Source organism: Maylandia zebra, linkage group LG20, assembly GCF_041146795.1.
Source record: "Maylandia zebra isolate NMK-2024a linkage group LG20, Mzebra_GT3a, whole genome shotgun sequence".
In the NCBI taxonomy this organism is placed as follows: Eukaryota; Metazoa; Chordata; class Actinopteri; order Cichliformes; family Cichlidae; genus Maylandia; species Maylandia zebra.
In genome coordinates, this window is record NC_135186.1 from 15,715,942 (window position 1) to 15,735,809 (window position 19,868).

General features: G+C 41.8%; 2 protein-coding genes across 3 annotated transcripts; both read left to right on the forward strand.

Annotated features, from left to right (window-relative positions):
* The first annotated feature begins 239 nt into the window (after positions 1 to 239).
* On the forward strand, positions 240 to 8,294 carry nsfl1c (NSFL1 (p97) cofactor (p47)). 2 transcript variants are annotated; one of them, XM_023153134.2, is made up of 9 exons: positions 240 to 399; positions 1,134 to 1,234; positions 1,356 to 1,433; positions 3,874 to 4,039; positions 4,166 to 4,261; positions 5,272 to 5,381; positions 5,497 to 5,634; positions 6,494 to 6,664; positions 7,099 to 8,294. In XM_023153134.2, exons 1-9 carry the CDS (start codon positions 298 to 300, stop codon positions 7,259 to 7,261), a joined length of 1,125 nt encoding a protein of 374 aa, XP_023008902.1. In that variant the 5' UTR covers positions 240 to 297; the 3' UTR covers positions 7,262 to 8,294. The 2 variants fall into 2 exon arrangements, with proteins under 2 accessions (XP_023008902.1, XP_004565549.1); XM_004565492.4 differs by having other exon boundaries at positions 1,359 to 1,433.
* A 1,977-nt stretch (positions 8,295 to 10,271) lies between these two features.
* On the forward strand, positions 10,272 to 19,626 carry fkbp1ab (FKBP prolyl isomerase 1Ab). The gene is made up of 5 exons (XM_004565493.2): positions 10,272 to 10,427; positions 10,534 to 10,581; positions 14,062 to 14,174; positions 16,566 to 16,733; positions 18,268 to 19,626. Exons 1-4 carry the CDS (start codon positions 10,391 to 10,393, stop codon positions 16,692 to 16,694), a joined length of 327 nt encoding a protein of 108 aa, XP_004565550.1. The 5' UTR covers positions 10,272 to 10,390; the 3' UTR covers positions 16,695 to 16,733; positions 18,268 to 19,626.
* The last annotated feature ends 242 nt before the right edge of the window (positions 19,627 to 19,868 follow it).

Sequence of the window (19,868 nt, forward strand, 5' to 3'; positions counted from 1 at the left end):
TGTAACGCTAATGAGTTACTGCTCAGTTTAACCTGTGGGTATGTCGCCACCAAGTGGTTAAAATCATGTTAACAACGCAGAAAATTGTAATAAAAAAATACACTGTGTTCAAAATTATGAGAGCTGTCGATACTCGTTGAAAAAATAATAAAATACAGTTTGAAACCACTTTTTTCTTTTTTGACTGTGATGTGTTTAACAATTGCTTCCTGTCTGGTTTGTAACAGGATAGGAACCATCATCTGTTGCTAGTTTCTTCAGGTGGAGGCGGACGAGTTATTGAAGGAGCGAATCAAAATGGCGAACCAAGAGGAGTCAGTGAGGGAGTTCGTCGCTGTTACTGATGTGGATGAGGAGAGGGCCCGTTTTTTCCTGGAGTCTGCCGGCTGGAATCTGCAGGTACGGCTTTTCTGTGATCTTCCATGGAGCTGCGGTGGACTGTATGAAAGACCCTATGAAGGAAACTCAGGTTACCGGGCAGGTGCCAGACCAGTAGCTCGACGGCTAACGTTAGCCGGGTTTTGCCGGTAATTTGTGCAAGTCACCCTTTGACAATGGCCGGACTGCTTCTTATCATCAGCAAAAATTCACGCGTGCAGTTAGTCAGCTGATAGCGTCACGCGTGCAGTAACTACTGCTGTGTTATCATAAAGAAGATTGTCCATTAAGTGTTGTCTAAGCTGGTCTGCCGTAAACCTATTGACTCATGCTAGCTAGCGTTAGCATGCAACGCTAAATAAAATGGTTATTATTAGTAGCCACCTTCCCGGGTCGTATGGGCTGCTCCATGGGAGAATAACGTGTGTGTGTGTGTGTGTGTGTGTGTGTGTGTGTGTGGGGGGGGGGGGGGGGGGTTAGGGAAATAAACGCATATCCACAGTATTTGCGTGGTCTGATACTGTAAGATAACACAGACATGGGCAGTTTCTTCACTGTACCAGCGTCGTCAGTGTACAAAGACAAAATAAGTCAGTGAAACTGTGGCTAAATCGCTTAATCCTCGAGAATGTTTGACGTGAGCTCTTGACTGACGTGTTACCGGAGCGGTGTACTGTAGCATCTGGAGCTCGTCAGATATTATCTTACTGTCTGCTTCGTGCTGTCACATTTGCATGCTCGTTTTGCATCCTCAGCTTGCACTTGCCAGCTTCTTTGAAGACGGAGCCGATGATGACATAGTGACACTTCCCCAGCCTGAGGGAGGCTCCTCGGTGTCCCGATCCGCAGGCCCCAGGTATAGTCTCCATCCAGCCTGTCAGTGCTTTAATCACAATGTAATGGCACAATTATAAGAGGGACGTTTTTGTTTAAGTACAGGACACTTGTAAATGTATTTATACAATTGTATCGTCCAGTAGTCAGCCCAGAGTGACCTCCTTCAGAGATCTAATGCATGAAGCAGAGGATGAGAGTGATGAAGAGGAAGGCCAAAGGTAAGTGTGCTTCCCTCTTGTCTGTTTATCTTCAGTGAGTGTGTGGAAATAAGACCACCGCTCTCTTAGGCTGAGTTACAGAAAAGCTTCAGTGTGTCTCAGTATAATACTCAAATAGATAATTACGAGCAAAGGAGGTGAATACCTTTTTGTGCCGGAGGCCTTTCAGAATGGGTGTGACAGATGTTGCTGTCTGTTTGAGCTGTGGATGGATGGTACAAAGTCACACCTAGCTGGCGTGGTTCCAGAATGCACCAAACTATTTTTGGTAACACCTCATTCTCTGGGAGCTGGTCGCTTTCCTGCTGTGTCAACAGATTCTGCTGCTGGATCAGTGCAGTGGACTAGTTGTTAAGGGGACCGTGTGGGGGTACTGATAACCTTCATAGTCATTTTTCATTTCATCCAAGCAAACAGAGCTAAAGAACACAGCATTTTATTCCAGAGTCAGTAATGATGTCATTTATAATTAACATTTCTTCTGGTTCTGTTTCTCAGTGCACAGTGGCTTCTGGGATAGTTTGGAGGAGGGGGGAGTGTCTTTATTTCAATATGTACACAGCTCAAAATGAGTGAAGGGACATTCACACATTGCTGTATTAATCAAAGTCAGTTCAACTTCAGGGATATCAGTTGATCCAGTTAGGAAGTGTAAACCATTGTGAATCCATTTTACTGACTTTGGTGCAAACGACATTCACAACAGGTGCAGTATACAGACAACAACAAGACCAGGGAATGGTTTTACAGCAGCTGCTCTCTCTTTACCTCTGATGTTAATTGTTTTCTGTAGTTTTCCTTTTGTTAGTAGTATTATCTTCTATGGTAGCATGAGACAGTACCTGTTGTAGAAATGGTGCCGTATTTCTTGAGAACTTCTTGACAAGTCAGTCTACAGGACTACCTGTGCAACCTTAAGGAGCTGTCAGTACAGTCACATGCTACTATGACACCAGCTTTAGAAAATAAAAACAGTTAGGAGGGATAAGAAGAGAGCATTGGTCTGCAAAAGCTTTCCCTCTTTGTTGTTGTCTTGTTGTTGCCTCCACAGCACACCTGTTGTCAGTTTCGTTTCATGTCTATCATTTTTAAGTTTGTTTCCATCCAGGCGACACACTTTAACATGCATAAGAATTATATAATGCAGCACTGTAGATTGTGCAGTTTTCAAGTCTGGTTACATTGTTTGTCTTGCTGCCTGACTACTAGAACAATGTGCACATAGTTGGCTACCCAGACACCCGTCTCCAGTGCAACTGTATGCTCATCTTATTTCTTTGTTGTCCAAACAGCTGATACGCTGCAAAGGACTACTCAGTAGAGATGTTCCATTTTCTTTTGCCTATTTTCTTCATTATGTATCAAAACTTTAAAGCTATGAAAAGACACATTGAGAAAAGTGCTTTAAATTTGCGATTGTTAAATGTTTGTACCTTTAGCTTTGATTACAACTTTCCACTCTATCAGGTTGTCACATGAAGCCAGTCCAACACCCTTGAATAAGTTCTAACATATGGTTGCTTTTCTCACTCATACAGTTACTGTGCTGAATGGTCTGTAGTCCATTCATTGTTTCTAGATCTAAGCACTTTTCTCCCTTCTTCTCAGTTGGTTTCAGAATTGATTTTTTCCCCCTGTAGATCCACCATGAAGGCTTTATTCAGTTTTCTACACACAGTTGAGATCTGTCTGAAAGATTCTGAACTTGTCTTTCCTGTGGTGATCCTCCTACAAATTATTAAATAAAACCATGTACACTTTATAGTCCAAGATGTAGGAGTTACCTGACTAGCCTGTTTGTAAGGAAAAGGATAGACAGGAAAGACCAGAGCTAGCTGGTTAGCAGCAAGTTGACTTTCAAAATAAAAGCCAGGAGACTGTTGAATAATCAGTCAGTTGCCTTGTGTTCTCAGGTGGATGAAAAAGTAAAGATAAATCACTAAATGTGTTTTTTAGTCTACCCAAATAAGCTTACTCCTAAAAATCACACGTAAACACACATACTATCCATACACCAATAGACTTAGTTTATTTGTCATACCTCCAAGAGAACAGAACCATCTGCAATTATTTTACTTGTGGTCAGTACCTTTGCTCTAGACACCAACTGTGAGCTGGAGGACCACTCCGACCAGATCCTGTGCTGTGCCAAGCTTATAAAGGTTGCAACACAGAACAAGGATTACTGCGGCCAGTTGTCCATCAGCAAGACAAGAGACTCACTGTAAACAGTCTTTATTGGGCACAAAGGACAAGGACTTTAGTTTTTGCACAGAAACACTGTTGTTTTTCAACCTTTATTTTGCAATTATGGCTTTATTATCCTCACTCTCACACTGTGACATGCGACCCTGTAGAACACTATTCTCTCTCTTTCCCCAGAGTGGCTGTTGTTCTGTTTATAAAAGACTTCTAACTAGCTCTATTCCCACCCTCTCAGGTTTTTTGCAGGAGGATCAGAGCGCAGTGGGCAACAGATTGTGGGACCTCCTAAGAAAAAGAGCTCCAATGAAGTGGTAGAGGATCTATTCAAGGGGGCGAAGGAACACGGAGCTGTGCCTTTGGACCGCAGCGGGAGAGGACTGGGGGAGCCCAGCAAAGCTAAGGTGAAGTATAGCTACTGTGAACAGCTGTCCATGACAGGCTCCTTCTCTTCTATGTTGCTCCTGTTAGCAGATTTCTTTTGTGTCTGTAAATCAGTTACTCTGTTCTGATTGTACTTTTTGTTCTAGGCGTTTGTTGGCGGAGGTTACAGGCTAGGAGCAGCCCCTGAGGAGGAGTCAACTTATGTGGCTGGTGAGAGGCAAGCTTCCAACAGGCAGCAGGATGTGAGTGTAGATTATTTTCTTTCTTTTTGTGGGTAATTCAGTCCTTGCATTGTTTCCTGTCCTGTGTTTCTGAATCTGCTCCAAGGTAGACTTCAGTCAATCAAAGCCTGGGGCTCTTACGTTTATAGCAATAAAACAAGACAGTAACAGATGAAGGGTGATCAATCCTGTTCCAGGAATCCAACTAATCATTAATCAAATCCTAAAGAGTGTCCTGATGAGTAGAGTCACATAACACCGAGATGTTTGTTTTGTTGCTTTGTTATATAAACTGCACTCACGGCCATCTCACAAAGCATACCAGTGCTGAAAGGCATGATGCACTTAAGTTGTTGTTCTGAGAGTATTTCAAAAAGTATATTGGCTCTAAAAGTAGCCCATAAATCTGAGAGAATATGTAGGCAGAGTAGAGGTCTCTTTAGCCACTAAGACCAGACAAATCCTGCAGGGATGTTGCACTATTACAGGCACTCTGTGGCAAATATGCTGCAATTATGTATCAAGCCTGAATGCACTCTGCAGAGCACAGTTTGCCTGAAAGTATATAAATGCATGTTTCAGCAGCACCAACAGTACGAAATAAAAGGAGCTGATTTTAGAGCGTTATTCTAAGAAATCATCACTAGATTTGTTAGAATAACTATATTTAACTGCATTAATAATGCAAATCATACACCTAACCTAGGAGGCCTTTAGGAAGCATCCTAGTCAGAGGCCCAAACCATCTCAGCTGGCTCCCTTTTCTTTGTGGAGGAGCTGCGCCTCTGCTCCACCCAACCAGCCTTTAAAGAAAAATAATTTCTGATGCTTGTATCTGTGACTTTGTGACTAGTTAAGGCTAGGAACGTAGGTTGAATTGTGAGTGGACAGCTCGGGTCTCTTCAGAGCAACGGGTGGGTACAGCGTCTCATTCAGTGCCTCACCAATCTGTCTGTCAGTCTCAAAGTGTGTGTGTGTGTGTGTGTGTGTGTGTGTGTGTGTGTGTGTGTGTGTGTGTGTGTGTGTGTTAGGTACATGTGGTGCTTAAGCTGTGGAAGACCGGTTTCAGTCTGGATAACGGTGAACTCAGAAGCTACGATGATCCTGGAAATGCCAACTTCCTTGAAGCGATCAGAAGAGGGTGAGATTAGCTGAAATCTATTATTTGTTTGCAATTTCAGTAATTTGCTTTTCGGCTCGTCTTATGTCCTGATGAATGTTAGTTCCACACTCACCCGTTCATCCTCATCCCACAGGGAGATTCCTCTTGAGCTGAGACAGCGGTCTCGAGGGGGCCAAGTCAACCTAGACATGGAGGACCACAGAGATGAGGACTTTACCAAGCCCAGGATGGCCTTCAAAGCCTTTGACGGTGAAGGACAGAAGCTGGGGAGGTGAGGATGACGTTTGATTTAACATTGTAGCTGTATTGTGTCTATTGTATGGTTTTTAAAAAAGCACTGACTGAGCTCAGTGCAAGCTTCATTCATATAAAGGCCAGTGAACCAGTCTGCCTCGTTTTTCAAGTTATCATGAATCATCTGGATGAATTACTGGTTTCTATGGGTCATAGAAACTCCAAGGTTACTAATAACCTGCATAAGTCATGCATGTTGACGGTAAGTACAAAGAAGACAATTCCAAAGCAATGGTTCAATCCTGACATTTGTATGGAATCATTCTGGATACGATGTCTTATCTGTATCATTAATCTTGAACGTACCACAGCAAAATTAAATAACCCACGACTGTCGAAGCTTGGAAAATCTTCTCATCCAAAGTTATTTCCTGGAAGAAGTCTGTAATATATATCGAAATTCTCACTATTTGATTTTCTTTATTTATTTGTGGATGGGGATATTTAATACTTTTATCAGTTTCCAGAACATTGTTGTGGTTTATAGGCCGGTGATTATCTGAAAATAATACAATCTCAAGCTAAAAACCTTTTCCTCAGGCCATGAAATCGTCTGCTGTCCACAGGACTGCAGGAGCATGTAATTTGAATAGTTAAATGTTTGATTGAATACAACCCCAGTAAAATCGATCAGCAAGCAGCAAATGGAAAAGCAAAACCCAAACGAAAGTGTTTCAGACAAATGTTTGGAAAATAACTGCAAACCAAATCAGTAGCTACTTTATTCTACAGATGTGGACATTCATGTATTTAAAGTATACGTTGTGTATGTTTTGCATTCATAACTTCTGTTCACTTTGGTCATGTTTGGGGTTTTTTTGCCCTTTTCTCTCCAGCGCCACACCAGAGTTGATTTCAGCTCCGCCCACCTCCCAGCAGGACCAAGCTGCCAACGAGGCCCAAGCCAGTGCCTCAGTGACCCTCGACCCCTCCCAGCCCGTCACTAACATTCAGATCAGACTTGCCGATGGTGGCAGGCTGGTCCAAAAGTTCAACCATACCCACAGGTAAAAAAAATTTAAGTTGCATGTGTTTCTGCTGGACGTGGATATGAAGAGGACAAGATCTGTAGATATTTGGTCCCAGTTATGCAACCAGTCCTTGTGATTGTTAAGGCAGAGACATTGTGTTGTTTCAAGTGTCTTATTAGGGACACAAGGTTTGGGGGGTTGTAAATCAGTGAATCCCTGTCTCATAAACCCAACACACTGTGATTTTACACCAATACAAACCATGTTCTTAAAGAAGAGAGAAAGAAACAGATACACAAACTGTGGTACACGAGTCTGTAGACAACATTTATCTTGGTCAGTGCTACCAGCCTAAATAATCGAAGAAGGTGAAATCAGTCCTGTATCAAAGAGTAGAAGCTAACATTGTCAGATTTCATCCTGTCATATAACCCTTCTTTCCTGTCCTGCCGTGTTCTTGTGTCTCTCAGGGTGTCTGACCTGCGGCACTTTGTGGTGGCGGCCCGGCCCGCCATGGCTGCCAGAGAGTTCGTCCTGATGACCACCTTTCCCAACAAGGAGCTGATGGATGAGAGCCAGACGCTGCAGCAAGCCAACCTCCTCAATGCTGTAATCGTCCAGCGGCTAAAGTGAGGATGAGAGAGGAAGATCAGCCCCCTGAACCCTCTCCCTGTCCCCCTCCTCCAGCTGCCCTCCCCCCTCTTCCACTCCTCCCTCTCCCTGTGGTGTGGCTAAGCAGCTCTTTGAAACCTGCTGCCCTATCGAGGGTGGAGAGAAAACAGACTTATGTATGGACTTCTAATTTCTCAGTTTTGTTTTTCTAAAGTGAAACTTAACACTCTGCTTCACAGCCCTGTCCCCCCAAATTCTCCCCCCTCTCCCTGTCTGTGAAAGACGGTAACGGGGACGAAACTAAAAATCTTCCAGACTGGAACAGAGTTCATGTAAGAGCCTGTCGGAGCCTGAAGATGCAGTCTGAACGACAGTTTAGTTATAAAGGTGTTCACTAAAGATTTGTTTGTTTTCCATTAACCCATCTTTTCTTTTTCTATAGACCTTAACTCAGCCCATCAGCTGTCAGTAGCCGGTGCTTTGGCAGATCCACACCGTGACAGATTCTCACTTTGATTCTGTCTCAACAGCACAGACCAGAATCACATAACCAAAGCCAGTTTATTATCGCATGATGACGTGGCTTTGTACAAGTTTCCATTTCTCTCCACACATTCATGTTGGAGAGAAATGGGTGATGATGTAACAAAACATCAAGGATTTTTCTCTCTCCAAACAAACCTGTACCAGTAGCCTTACTCTTCTTTACGCATCTCCACAATCACACCTGTCCATTTGTTTAAATGAAAATGGAATAATTTTTTTTAAATCAACTCCTTTTATCACTTCCTTCTCTTTTTTTTTTTTTCACACCGATTGTAAGATTGTCCCAGTTAGACAGAGGCATTTTGATATATGAACACCAATTACACATGGCTTTATTATTAAACCAATGGTTGAGCAAAAGAACATTTAGATTGTAAACACTGGTTTGTGTTAGCGGAAGTTGAATTCTTAAGATACACTGACATCTTCTATGCATCCTGGGGCAACACAAAAATATGTTTGGACCTCTGGTGAAATAAATCCATTTTATGGTTGATGTATAAAGAAATGATGGTCTTGTGTTTTTGTTATTGTTAGTGGGATATCTGCTGCTTTTATAAAGTGAGAAAACATGAATTATAATATGCTAGATAATGTTAGCATTTCACCTGGGGGACATCAGTGAGTTTATCAGTGACGTAACCACATTTCATGTTGGTTTTCTAATGTGTAAATCCCTCCATTTGTCAGACTTCCCAAAAGAAATTACACATGGACCCAGCAAAGGTGTGTATACACCTTATTGCCAAATACCGCCATTTCCATTGTCAGTCTGGCACACAGACTGTATCTAAAAGAAGGATGTTGTCACAGGTACGTCGCCCTTCTGGATGTTTTGGCTGTCAGAATATTTGGTTTGTTTTCAGGAGTGACCATATTTGGACAAGAGGCTGGAAGCCTAAGTTATTGCATGCTAGCATGTTTGGTTAATAAGGTGCATCAATGAATTGCATGAATGCAACATTAAACACACATCTGCTAGCAACTACTAAGTAGCAGACTTATCAAATACTAAGACTGAACTCACCAAAACTGAAGCAAACAGATTCTCTGCATCTGGCAGCAGGTTTTATTGTTTGTCCAACTGTAATTAGCAGAGGTAAAGCTTGGCACACAGCTGCCGGCTATTCAAAGTGGCTACCTTCCTTAACAAAACAAAGGCATTCTAAAAATATTCACCCACTGTATAGCACTTCTTAAGAAAATATCTGTAGAGTCTTGGTTTCTGATTATTTCTGCTGTGAGGTTGAAAATTTTAAAATGTAAGAATTGAGAGGAAGGCAGATGATGTGGTTTCTAATCTAGGGGTGGTCCTTGGATTTGGGCATGCCAAAAGGGAGGGAGACGATCCCAGCTGGACATGAGATTGTCAGTTGTGTCTCTTGGCTGGCTTCGTTCCTAGCCTCTTAGTGCCCCTTTGGAGAGTGTTGTGTGGGAAGAGGGAGGTCTGAGCAATCTGCAACACATGTTAGATGGATTTATGGAAGTGTCAAGCTTTGTGTAATATCTGACTATTGATCAGATCTGATGGGCCCCCTTTGTTCTAATAGTGTTTTATTGTTTGTCTTACGTGACTCACTGTATAGTGTTTAGATCTAAGAAACCTAAAATCATTCTCATGAATAAAAAAAGCTTCCACTTTAAATATTTCCTTTCCTGTTCTCACATACAGTTTAAGCTTACTGTATTCTGAATTAAGATGAATTAAGATCTCAGAGGCCACACACACACATCCACGTGGACTCGGTTGGCATGCAAATATTTTATAGTGACTTTAGCATAACAGTCTCAACTACTGCGCTACAGTTTAACGATAATAATAATAATAATACATTTTATTTATAGGTGCCTTTAAGACCCTCAAGGTCACCGTAAAATAGTACAAGAACAATAGCAACAATAAAATAATATTTTAATAATAATATAATAAACATGGCAAGATAAAATTTAGACATAAGGTTGAAAAAAAATGAACCATGGAGAATGAAAAAACCTAAGAAGCAGGTCAGTTCTGATTCTTCTTTCAGTCAGAAATGAATGGCACGTAACTTTTTTAATTTCTTGCTACGTTGTGCTTTTGCATTTAAGGAGCACTTGCTGGTGCCCAGAGTAAACCCAGTGCGCTGTGATCGGTTTTTCCTTTTTGAAGGCCTGTTTTTCTGTTATTTGCAAACTTTTTTAATCTTGATTTTTTTTAAATCACAAGATAATATCTGAACAATATATTATTCACTTTTAAAACTGATTTTATTTATTCTAATAACATTCATCTAAATATGAAAACGGGTGGCCTGTGGCCGCCAGGGGTCCGTTCCAGTGATTTAGATTGGGTTTTACTTTGGTGGTCGTGGGCGGAAGTGTTGATGTGAGCCATTGACGCTAGTGTGTGTGTGTGTGTGTGTGTGTGTGTGTGTGTGTGTGTGTGTGTGAGTGTGAGTGTGAGTGTGTGTGTGAGAGAGAGAGAGAGAGAGAGAGAGAGAGAGAGAGAGAGAGAGAGAGAGATGTGGAACATCCGCCGGAGGAGCGCGCAGACAGACTGACTGCGGGAGGAGTGTTGCCGTGTTCAGGGACAGCAGCAGCAGCTCCAGGACGCACAGCGCTGAAATGGGAGTCGAAATCGAGACCATCACCCCCGGTGACGGTAAAGCCTGCTGTACATTTTAACGTGCTTGCGTGCAGCCATAGAAACAGCGCCTTAATTGCGTCATGAGCATGTTATGTTGAGCTCCCTTTTGGCTTCTCCACAGGACGGACTTTCCCCAAAAAAGGACAGACGTGTGTGGTGCATTATGTCGGTGAGTTTGACGTGACAAACTTAAACTGTACGTGCACGGACACACTGTACACGTTAGGCACACCGGCGGGTTCACGGGAAGGCCGTCCGAGTGGAGTAACGGCTGTGGGCACTGTGTCCTACACCCGTTCTGAAAAATAGCTCAGCGTGATAATCCTGAAAGTATCGCAGGAGATGATGAGAATCCTCGCAGGGACGCTGTGAGGGTTGGATTAAGAGCAACGTGCAGCCGGACAAAGTGTGCACAGCAGACATATTTTGTGCCTCAGACCTTTCCAGGCAGTGATTTCTCAGTAGGGCAAAGAGGTATTACTGTCAGTCACCGACCGAGCTGCGTGGAAATTTAACCCCTTCGTCGCGTTTCTACTCCCCGCACATTCGGTGTGTTGGGTAGGTGAAAACGTGCAAAGCAGCATCAGCAACAGTAGGTGGAGTTGGTGGTGGAGGTGGTGGTGTGTCCCGGGGACGGTGCTCTAGATTCACCACTGCGTAAAATAATGCGCGCCTCAGTCTGGGGCCGACCGCTCCATTACAGCCTCATGAAGATCACTGGATGAATGTGGTCATTTGTCTTGTCTGGATAATTAACAAATGAGGAGGTGGAGGGGGGACGCAGACTGATTCCGCCGCAGGGTTCACTCAGAGGACCAGACAGACAGACCAGAGGAGCCCAGACAGCACGGTTTTAAATCCCGTCTGATTTCCAGCGCTTTTCTGTCTTTGTTGGAGTTTCTCTGGGGTCGTTGGGGGGTTGGGGGTTGGTGGCGTTTAGCTGAGCCGATTATAACCGTCTGGCTGACTGTAATAATAGCAGGCTCAATCCTCTACTATTTTCTGGAGAACTGCACGTTATGTGAACAACACTGAATGTTGGTCACTTCGTCACTCTGAACAAGAGTTAGCAATATCAGTCACATCTTTTATTTTTAACCCCTCCTTTGTGCCACCAGGATAGAGCTGTAGGACTGATGTACAGCACAGTCTGTGGCTAAGACTTATTTTCTGTGTTAATTAATATCTCAGTTGTCTTTTGGTGTTTTTTTTGTGTTTTTTTTTAAGAAAAAATGTTTAGAAAGGAAGAAGCTTATTACAGTTCACTGGAGTCAACTTGGATGGCAGCATAAAATGTTTTGTTGTCTAACTAATAATCCAAAGCCACAGGGTGCAGATGAAGACTGAAATGGTTCAATTTATTTAAGTTTTAATTATATAGTGCCAAATCGCAACAGCAGTTGCCCCAAGGTACTTTATATTGAAAGATAATGATCCTTTAATATTAGAGTAAAACCCAACAATAGAAGTAGTGACTGGGGCGATCGTGGCTCAAGAGTTGGCAGTTTGTCTTGTAACTGGAAGGTTGCCGGTTCAAGCTCTGGCTTGGACAGTCTCGGTCATTGTGTCCTTGGGCAAGACACTTCACCTCCACCAGTGTGTGAATGAATAGTGGAATTGTAAAGCGCTTTGAGGGCCCGAAAAGCGCTATATAAATGCAATCCATTATTATTATTGATAGCATAACTGATTGGCAAAAACAATAGTGGATAAAGAAGGATTATCCAAAATATGAACACTCGTCCATGACAAATTGTCGACATTAGCAAATTGGTAGCACCGTTTAATTGACTAATGACGTATACTTGACCTATTAATATTAACAAGCCTATGAGTATAGAGTTATTAACTAATAAGCACGGGGTTTCACAGTCAGATCCAGCCCTCACTCGTCACATCTGGTTTCAAAACACTGGTGATAGAGAAAAGTGACTAACTATCCAGTGAGTGACTGTGTCCATCTTTTATACTGGCTCTCATTTAAACAGACTAAGTTTTGGCAACATATACCCCCCAACCCCCATTAATCTCTAGTTGCCGATCAAGTCACACATCACTTACTAGATCCTTCTCACTTACAAATCCCTCCATACGCTGGCCTTCAGTATCGGTCTGACCTCCTTCACCCGTGCACACCGTCTCAGATCCTACGATCTTCAGCCATGGGTCTGTCCCTCGCTCTAACCTCTGTACCGCTGAGCTTTCAATGTGGCAGCCCTACCCTCTGGACTCCTCTCCCATCTGAGCTCCGCAACGCTAGCAATGCAATGCTAAAACCGTATGTTGAGGTTTAGCAGTCGGTTGTGTGCATGCTAGCAGAATTTGTGCAATCAAATTTGTGGCTTTTTCTATTGCCAAAGTTTTGCATAAATTAAAATTCTCCTCAGATAGTGCTATATGAAAAACTAATTTATTACAAGCCACTCATAGTGGAGCATGAAGTTTGTGGATCAGCAAAGTCATTGAGAGTTTTCTTGTGGAAATTGCACACTACTTCATGGAAATCCTTCCTCGTGTTGCTGTTGAGACGTAAAAGCAGTGGACAGACTGACAGATATCATTAGCATGCTTTGCAGTGTATTAAAAGGGAGTAACATGTAGATCATGTCGTGCAGTTCCCAGCATACTAGACTACATATTTGTCTGCACCTGTTTTTAGTTTGGCAAAGCGTGTTGCCTGGTGAGACAGACATAACTCACCCTGTAACACAAGCCTCTTTGCTTCGAGATTATGTAACATGAAGTCAGAGCTCATTTGGGCTTTGCAAGGCAAAGCATATTTTTTAAAACTTGTTTTTAGGCTTGAGACTGCATTCTCTCCTTTTTAATAACCCACAATCTGCAGGATTTCCTCTCTGAGCCGTCTCCCTTCCTGCAAGCCTACAAAGTTATCTTGACATGAAACAGGATATTCCGTTACACAAGCGAGTCTTTTTTTGATGCAGACATCTGTATGAAGATCAAAACTTGGTCTGTCTGGGAGCAGCTCTGCATCCAGGAAATGATCAGCGTGTGAGAAAGTCATTATTGGGTTCTTTGCACTGCAGTGCTCGGATCGAATGGGACCTTTAGCTTGTCCAGATAATCTGATATCTAGATTTCCAGAAGAGGACAGGACACCCCACCGTGCCGCTGGGATTACAGGCTGCATCTTGCCAGCTCGCCTCCTGATCTGCGTATCGATATGTATTATGTTGCATCAAGCAACCACACACACAGACACACACCCTTCCACGGTGGTGGTAATAACAGTAATAACGATGGCGGAAATGGTATTGGAGGGCTGCTATTCTGTGCACCCATGCCTGCATCTTCCTGACTCACATTCAAACCCACCATGCAGACAGCTGCAGCTTCTATTTCTGAGATGCTGAGAATCCCTTTATTTGTGCGCTCTGTATAAACACAGCAGAGATGATGGATGCCAGAGAAGCTTGGAAGACATCACTGTTTGCAATGGTTTTATGAAACAACTTGTACACGTTAGATATTAGCCGGCCTGAACATTCTGTGAGTGATTAGTCCTGTAATTGTTCATGTTCAGGGGTAATGGCTGGCTTTTTCAACAGCAGGATGAGGGCGTGCACCAGCAGCTGTTTCTGTTTCTCTCACACACTGTACTTCCATCTTACCGTTTCCTTGTTTGCAGGCTCTCTCACAGACGGACGGAAGTTTGACTCTTCTCGTGACAGAGACAAGCCTTTCCGGTTCAAGATTGGCAAGCAGGAAGTGATCCGAGGCTGGGAAGAGGGTGTAGTGCAGGTAGGCTGGAGAACTTTGGGAAAAGGTAAAAAGGTTATTATTAGTAGCGTTACATTTTTCCATCATAGACTTTACATGGTGGGTTAGCACGTTTTAGTTTTATATATTCATCCCTCCAGTGATACCCACCTTCAGTTTACTAGGCCATAATCTTCTCACTTTTATTTGGGAAGTTAATTTGCTGCTAACCATTTTGTATTTTCCCTACTAGATGAGTCACTGGGTAGGTTACTGTTGTGGCGGTCTTCAATATCCATCTGCTGCTTTGTAGGAAGGATCTAGTCCTGTGGTTGGAAAGATTCCAACTCCACTATCTTGGACTGCTGCTGGTGTTCGTACTCCTTACTGGAGATCTTCTGCAAGCTGGAAGGCCACCAAACTGGCTCATGTGCTGCAGTTCTAAGCTGTACAACAGAAGAAAGCTTACTTCACCAGCTGCAGTCCAAGATGGTGGAATTTAACTACAACATTCACTGAAGTTGATGATGATTCAATAAAACATGGATACATCTATGCTCATTCAGCCTATTTTCAGTCAGGTTAACAACCATCGACTCTGCTGAGAAGATGGAAATAACAAAGCTGACGTGTTCCACTGGTTTTGTAGTTCTTTTGGAGCCGGAAATAATAATGGATTGCATTTATATAGCGCTTTTCGGGCCCTCAAAGCGCTTTACAATTCCACTATTCATTCACTCTCACACACTGGTGGAGGCAAGCTACAGTTGTAGCCTGGGGCAGACTGACAGAAGCGAGGCTACCATATCGCACCATTGGCCATCACCAGTAGGCGGAGTGTCTTGCCCAAGGACACAACAACCGAGACTGTCCAAGCCAGGGCTCGAACCAGCAACCTTCCGATTATAACACGAACTGCCAACTCTTGAGCCACGATCGCCACGAGAAGTGACCATATTTACAGCCGAGGATGGTGTGCTAAGTTATCACCATATGCTAGCTAGTTTGGTTAGCAGACATGCTGTTGCTAATTAGTCTGAACACTAAAAAAAAAAACAAAGAATTTCAATCAACAGTTCAGGGACTCTGATTAACTGTCTGCTAAGCGGCGCATGGGCTGGACACAAAAACAAAAGAAAAAAACAGTCTGACCATGAAAGCAGATATATGAAAAGAGGTAGTGCGAAGTAAAATTCTTACCGGGCAAAAAATGAAAACTGAGATTGCATTTTGCAAAATGTCTTTTGACTTCTGCTTAGGCTATTTGCAGACTTGCAGTACAACAGATTCATTCACGATTAGCCAAAACGACCCAGACTAAAAACAGCCTAAAAAAACTGACTTTAGAAAGGCTCCAGGACCAAAAATCGTGCCCTTTAGAGTTTGCTTGTTCAGACGTGTTCATTGTTTCCTGTTTATAAACAGTATCATTATACCTGGAGCAAATGCCATAAATGCCATAGTTTCTGCTACTTGTCTGGTTCCAGGTCATGTAACTAGTTAGTTGTATTACTGTCAATTATGAAATTCAGCTCGTTAAAATGAGGTGGTGATGTCAGTGATATCAATGTACCCGCTCATGTGCTTTGTAAATACTGTAAGTGCTGAGCTTATTGTTCCCACTGGTTTTACATCGGACTGACTTGATTGCAGAAAGGAAATAAACATTTTATTATGTGTCTTAAACAGTCTTAAATTTGTATCTAGTACCCCATACGGAAACCCCAATACAGCACATATAAAATAATGATCAAGCAATGAAGCTAAAGCTGGTCTATAAGCTGTGTGAATTTATTCAGATGTCCTCAGAGGACATTCTGCAGTGTATTGTATGCCACTGGATCAGATTCTGGGGGAAAAGTCATAAAGCTCGGCAGCTTCAGCAGTCATGATTTAGAGGCAAATGTAACTGGGATGGTTTCAAAGAAGATGTATTTTGCTTCTGTAACACATAAATTTATTGACATGGTTCCATTATCGAGTTTTCACTTACCAAGCTCTCCATTAACTCTGTTCCTCTGTGCACCAACACAGCAAGGACACAGCTCCATATCTCACCCGCTCAGCCGTGCAGCATTTAGATGAGGTGGCTGGTGCTGCCTGTGTGGACATCCTGTATTTTTAATGGTAGCAACTTCAAGTTCTCTGTGTGCTCAGTGTGATCTTTAATATACCCACAGGGCATTTAGATTGATTTGCTATTGTGCAGTAAAGCAGTCAGAGTAGATGCACTGTGGATAAGATTGAGGAAAACTGAAGCATCATTAGTAAACAAGATATTTTTACTGTCCCCTGTGGCTTATTATCTAACTTCCACTGCAGAGACTACATTATGATCCAATTAACTGTATTTTCTAGCAGAACAAGTGCTCAATAACAATCCATTGCCTTTGTCCTGTTTCTGTCTCCTCCTCTTCATCTTCCTGCATCTAGATGAGTGTTGGTCAGAGGGCCAAGCTGACCTGTTCGCCTGACTACGCTTACGGAAACAAAGGCCATCCGGGCATCATCCCACCTAATGCCACCCTCATCTTTGATGTAGAGCTGCTGGGTTTGGAGTGAAACAAACCCGCTGGCTTTATTTTTTTTTTTTAATGTTGTGTAAGTAGTCTGTAAAAAGTCACAGTCTGATATACATTTAGCTAGCTTACATATTAAACACAGGGCAGCACAGCAAGTGATGAATGGACTGGTTCTCGTATCATGCATTTCGACTCTACTTGAGCACTTGGAATGCTTTATACCCATTCATGCAAGCACTTTTTTCCTACACTTAATTGCTTTCCATCTAAACACACACATTCATACTCTGACGAACACCCTGGAGAGCAACTTGGCGTTGCCCAAGGATTCAAATAAAAAAATCAGCCACCCAAAAGCCCCATAAACTCATAAGGCTAGAATACAAGGGTTGTTGTTATTGAGAAAATAACTGGTAGCACACTCACAAGTTCAGGCTGTCCTAGAGCTTTCCTCTCACCACAGATGAGCTGTTGTTGTTGTACCTTTGTCATTTTAATTTTTTTCTTTTTGTCCTGACAGGACACAACTAGCCTACTTTAACACAGTACCATAGCATAACAGTTGGCTAGCTTCTTCAGTAGCTAGTTTATTATTTCACATTACATGACATATTGTAGCTGCAGCATGTATTGAATTCACTCACTACCTATTATTATAGCATTTCATTATGTTACAGAACTAACATATTCACACATGAATATGAACTGGCTAAATTTGGGTTAAAAACTGAGCTAATGTAGCTATAGTTATAATGTAGCTAGTTATGGCTACATTCTAACTTTCTTTCTGGGCTCTGTTTTTTTAAAGCCTCGGTGTTAGCATTGTTTTCTTCTACTTCAGTGGGTGTTTTTTTTTTCTAGCTTTAGTTTTTAGCTGACATTCAAAAGCTTGGTTTACAATCTCCTAAAACTCTACAGGTATAACACAAAGACATAGATACCCCATAATTAGTGTAATTAATACTAAAAAATAGAATTTAATGACAGTGAATCAGCTTAGTGGATGTGACACCAGACAGCTATGGGCCACTCCCCTAACTTTAAGTGTTATTAATGTGGAAATTAGCTATAAAGAACAAAACCATTTCTCCAGGTTGTAATGTTACAGCTAAAGCTCTGTTTGTAGCCAGTTTATACTGGCCATTAGAGGAAATGAAGTTTTTGGCTTTTAATTCTGTAACCTAGAAGTTGATACTTGTTTTTAATGTTCATATATATCCTATATTCCAAGTTACCGTCTCAGTTAAATCCAGTTTGGATCCCAGAAGTGCACCTATTCAAATATGTTTCACAGCATCCATTTAGCATTTATGCTTAATTGACTTCCTACACTCCTTGTTTTTACCCTTACCCCTGAATTGGTCGTGGCAGGAAGTTTCATCCTGTTTAAAGGGAGTGTTTCCTTCCCAGTTGCCAAATAGGCGATTGTCTGGTTGATGTGGGGGGTTATCTTATTCCATTAAGTGCCCTGAGTGTATATACTGCTGTTAAACACTTAAGCTTGATAAGATGACTCTTAAATCTCAATCCAAACTAAAGTGTCAGAGGTATCTCCATCTGTACATCCTAAAATGTTTTTAAACAAGATGTTCTCCTTCATGTTGTCATCACAGGGGACTTCCTACACGGGCGACCAGGAGAGAAGCTAGGAGAGTCTGCACTTGAGGCTCAAGTCAATATTCCACTACTTATTTCATCAAACTATGACAGTTTGTGTTATTTTGTCTCTGTGACTGAGTTGATTCTGTTTTTCCATCTTATTCTTCCTCCTAGAAAAACCATGGGTCATAGCCTTAAAAACCTCCACGTTCTTAAACTTAAAATGCTAATTGAATTGCTTTTCTTTGTGTTTTAGAAATGTTGTGCATGGTTACGCTGAAAAGTACATAACCAATGAACCACTAGCCGAAACATTCATCTTTATAAGTCCAACCCATACTGATGTTATATGTTTGACAGCTTGTTGTATTCCAAAAAAAAAATAAAGGAAAAAAAAAAAAGTACAAAAACATATTAAAAGCACACATTTTTATCCCTGCCCAGCTTCAAATTGGGTTAAATAGGCATAAGGTTAAATTTAATGGCTACTTGTTGTGAAAGTCAGGGAAGGCCTTAATGGTGCGACACAGGAACGTAGTTTCTGTAAAACACCACTGTGTTTACTTTTTCATTGAACTTGCGAATTTAAGCTGGCACAAAAGAGAACAAGTAACAGTTGTAGATAGCTCTCATGTGTGCCTAAATCTTCTCACCAGATACACGGTTACTACTTTACCCTATCTGCATGTTGTAGGCCTGATGGAAACTTAGTGCGTACATGCTGAAAGCTTTGCATCTGATTTTATTATTACTGCCTTCTCATCTTGCCAAGTCTTTAAACCCCATTTAAAGCCATACACAGGTCGAACGGTGCAACAACGGGATTTGTGGGAGCACGTGTCAATTGGAAGTTTGGTTATTTTTGTCTTATAAAAATAGGATGGAAATGTTTGAAATCAAGGGGAGGGTGTCAGTCAAATTGCAACCTCCCTGATTTATTTTGTGGATCAATTACAATTGTGTATTTTTTCAGATGCTCACTTTCTATCTCTAGAATCAACATGGCTGATGTTCAACCTATGACGATAAATTTTCTTCTTTTTTTAGTTATATTTTATTTTTTTGCCACTGTTAAGTACCACACTGCCTAACTGAAGTCTGTGTTGTCATAAAAAAAGTTGCTGACACACAGGCGTCCTTGTGGTTTTTGTATCTAAAAAAAAAAAGTAGTAGTTTTAAATGGAGTTTAAATGAAGGGATTTGCTGGCCTGGCTGTCTGATATTGACTGTTGATGTTGCACATTGGCCAAGCTGCAACTGGTGTGACAGCAGTCCACCTATGTACTGTGTAGTTCTGTGCTGATGCATTACTGTATGCAGGCTAAACCAATGAAGACATATTTAAAATAAAAGAAGTACTCTCCACATGCCTATGAAGTTTATTTTTGGCTTTTTTTTTCTACTCCACTGTATTTGATTTATTACCATTTGGGGCGTGACAAAGTGCAGACCAATCATCATGCTTCAGAGGCTGCCTCTGTTTATTGACTGCTGCTCACTGACCTGCAAGCCAAGGGTGGGGTAACCTAGACAACTAAACTGATGAGCAGCTTATATAATAAATTGTATTAACATTAGATAAACACTTTAAAAATCAATAACTTGTGAAACTATT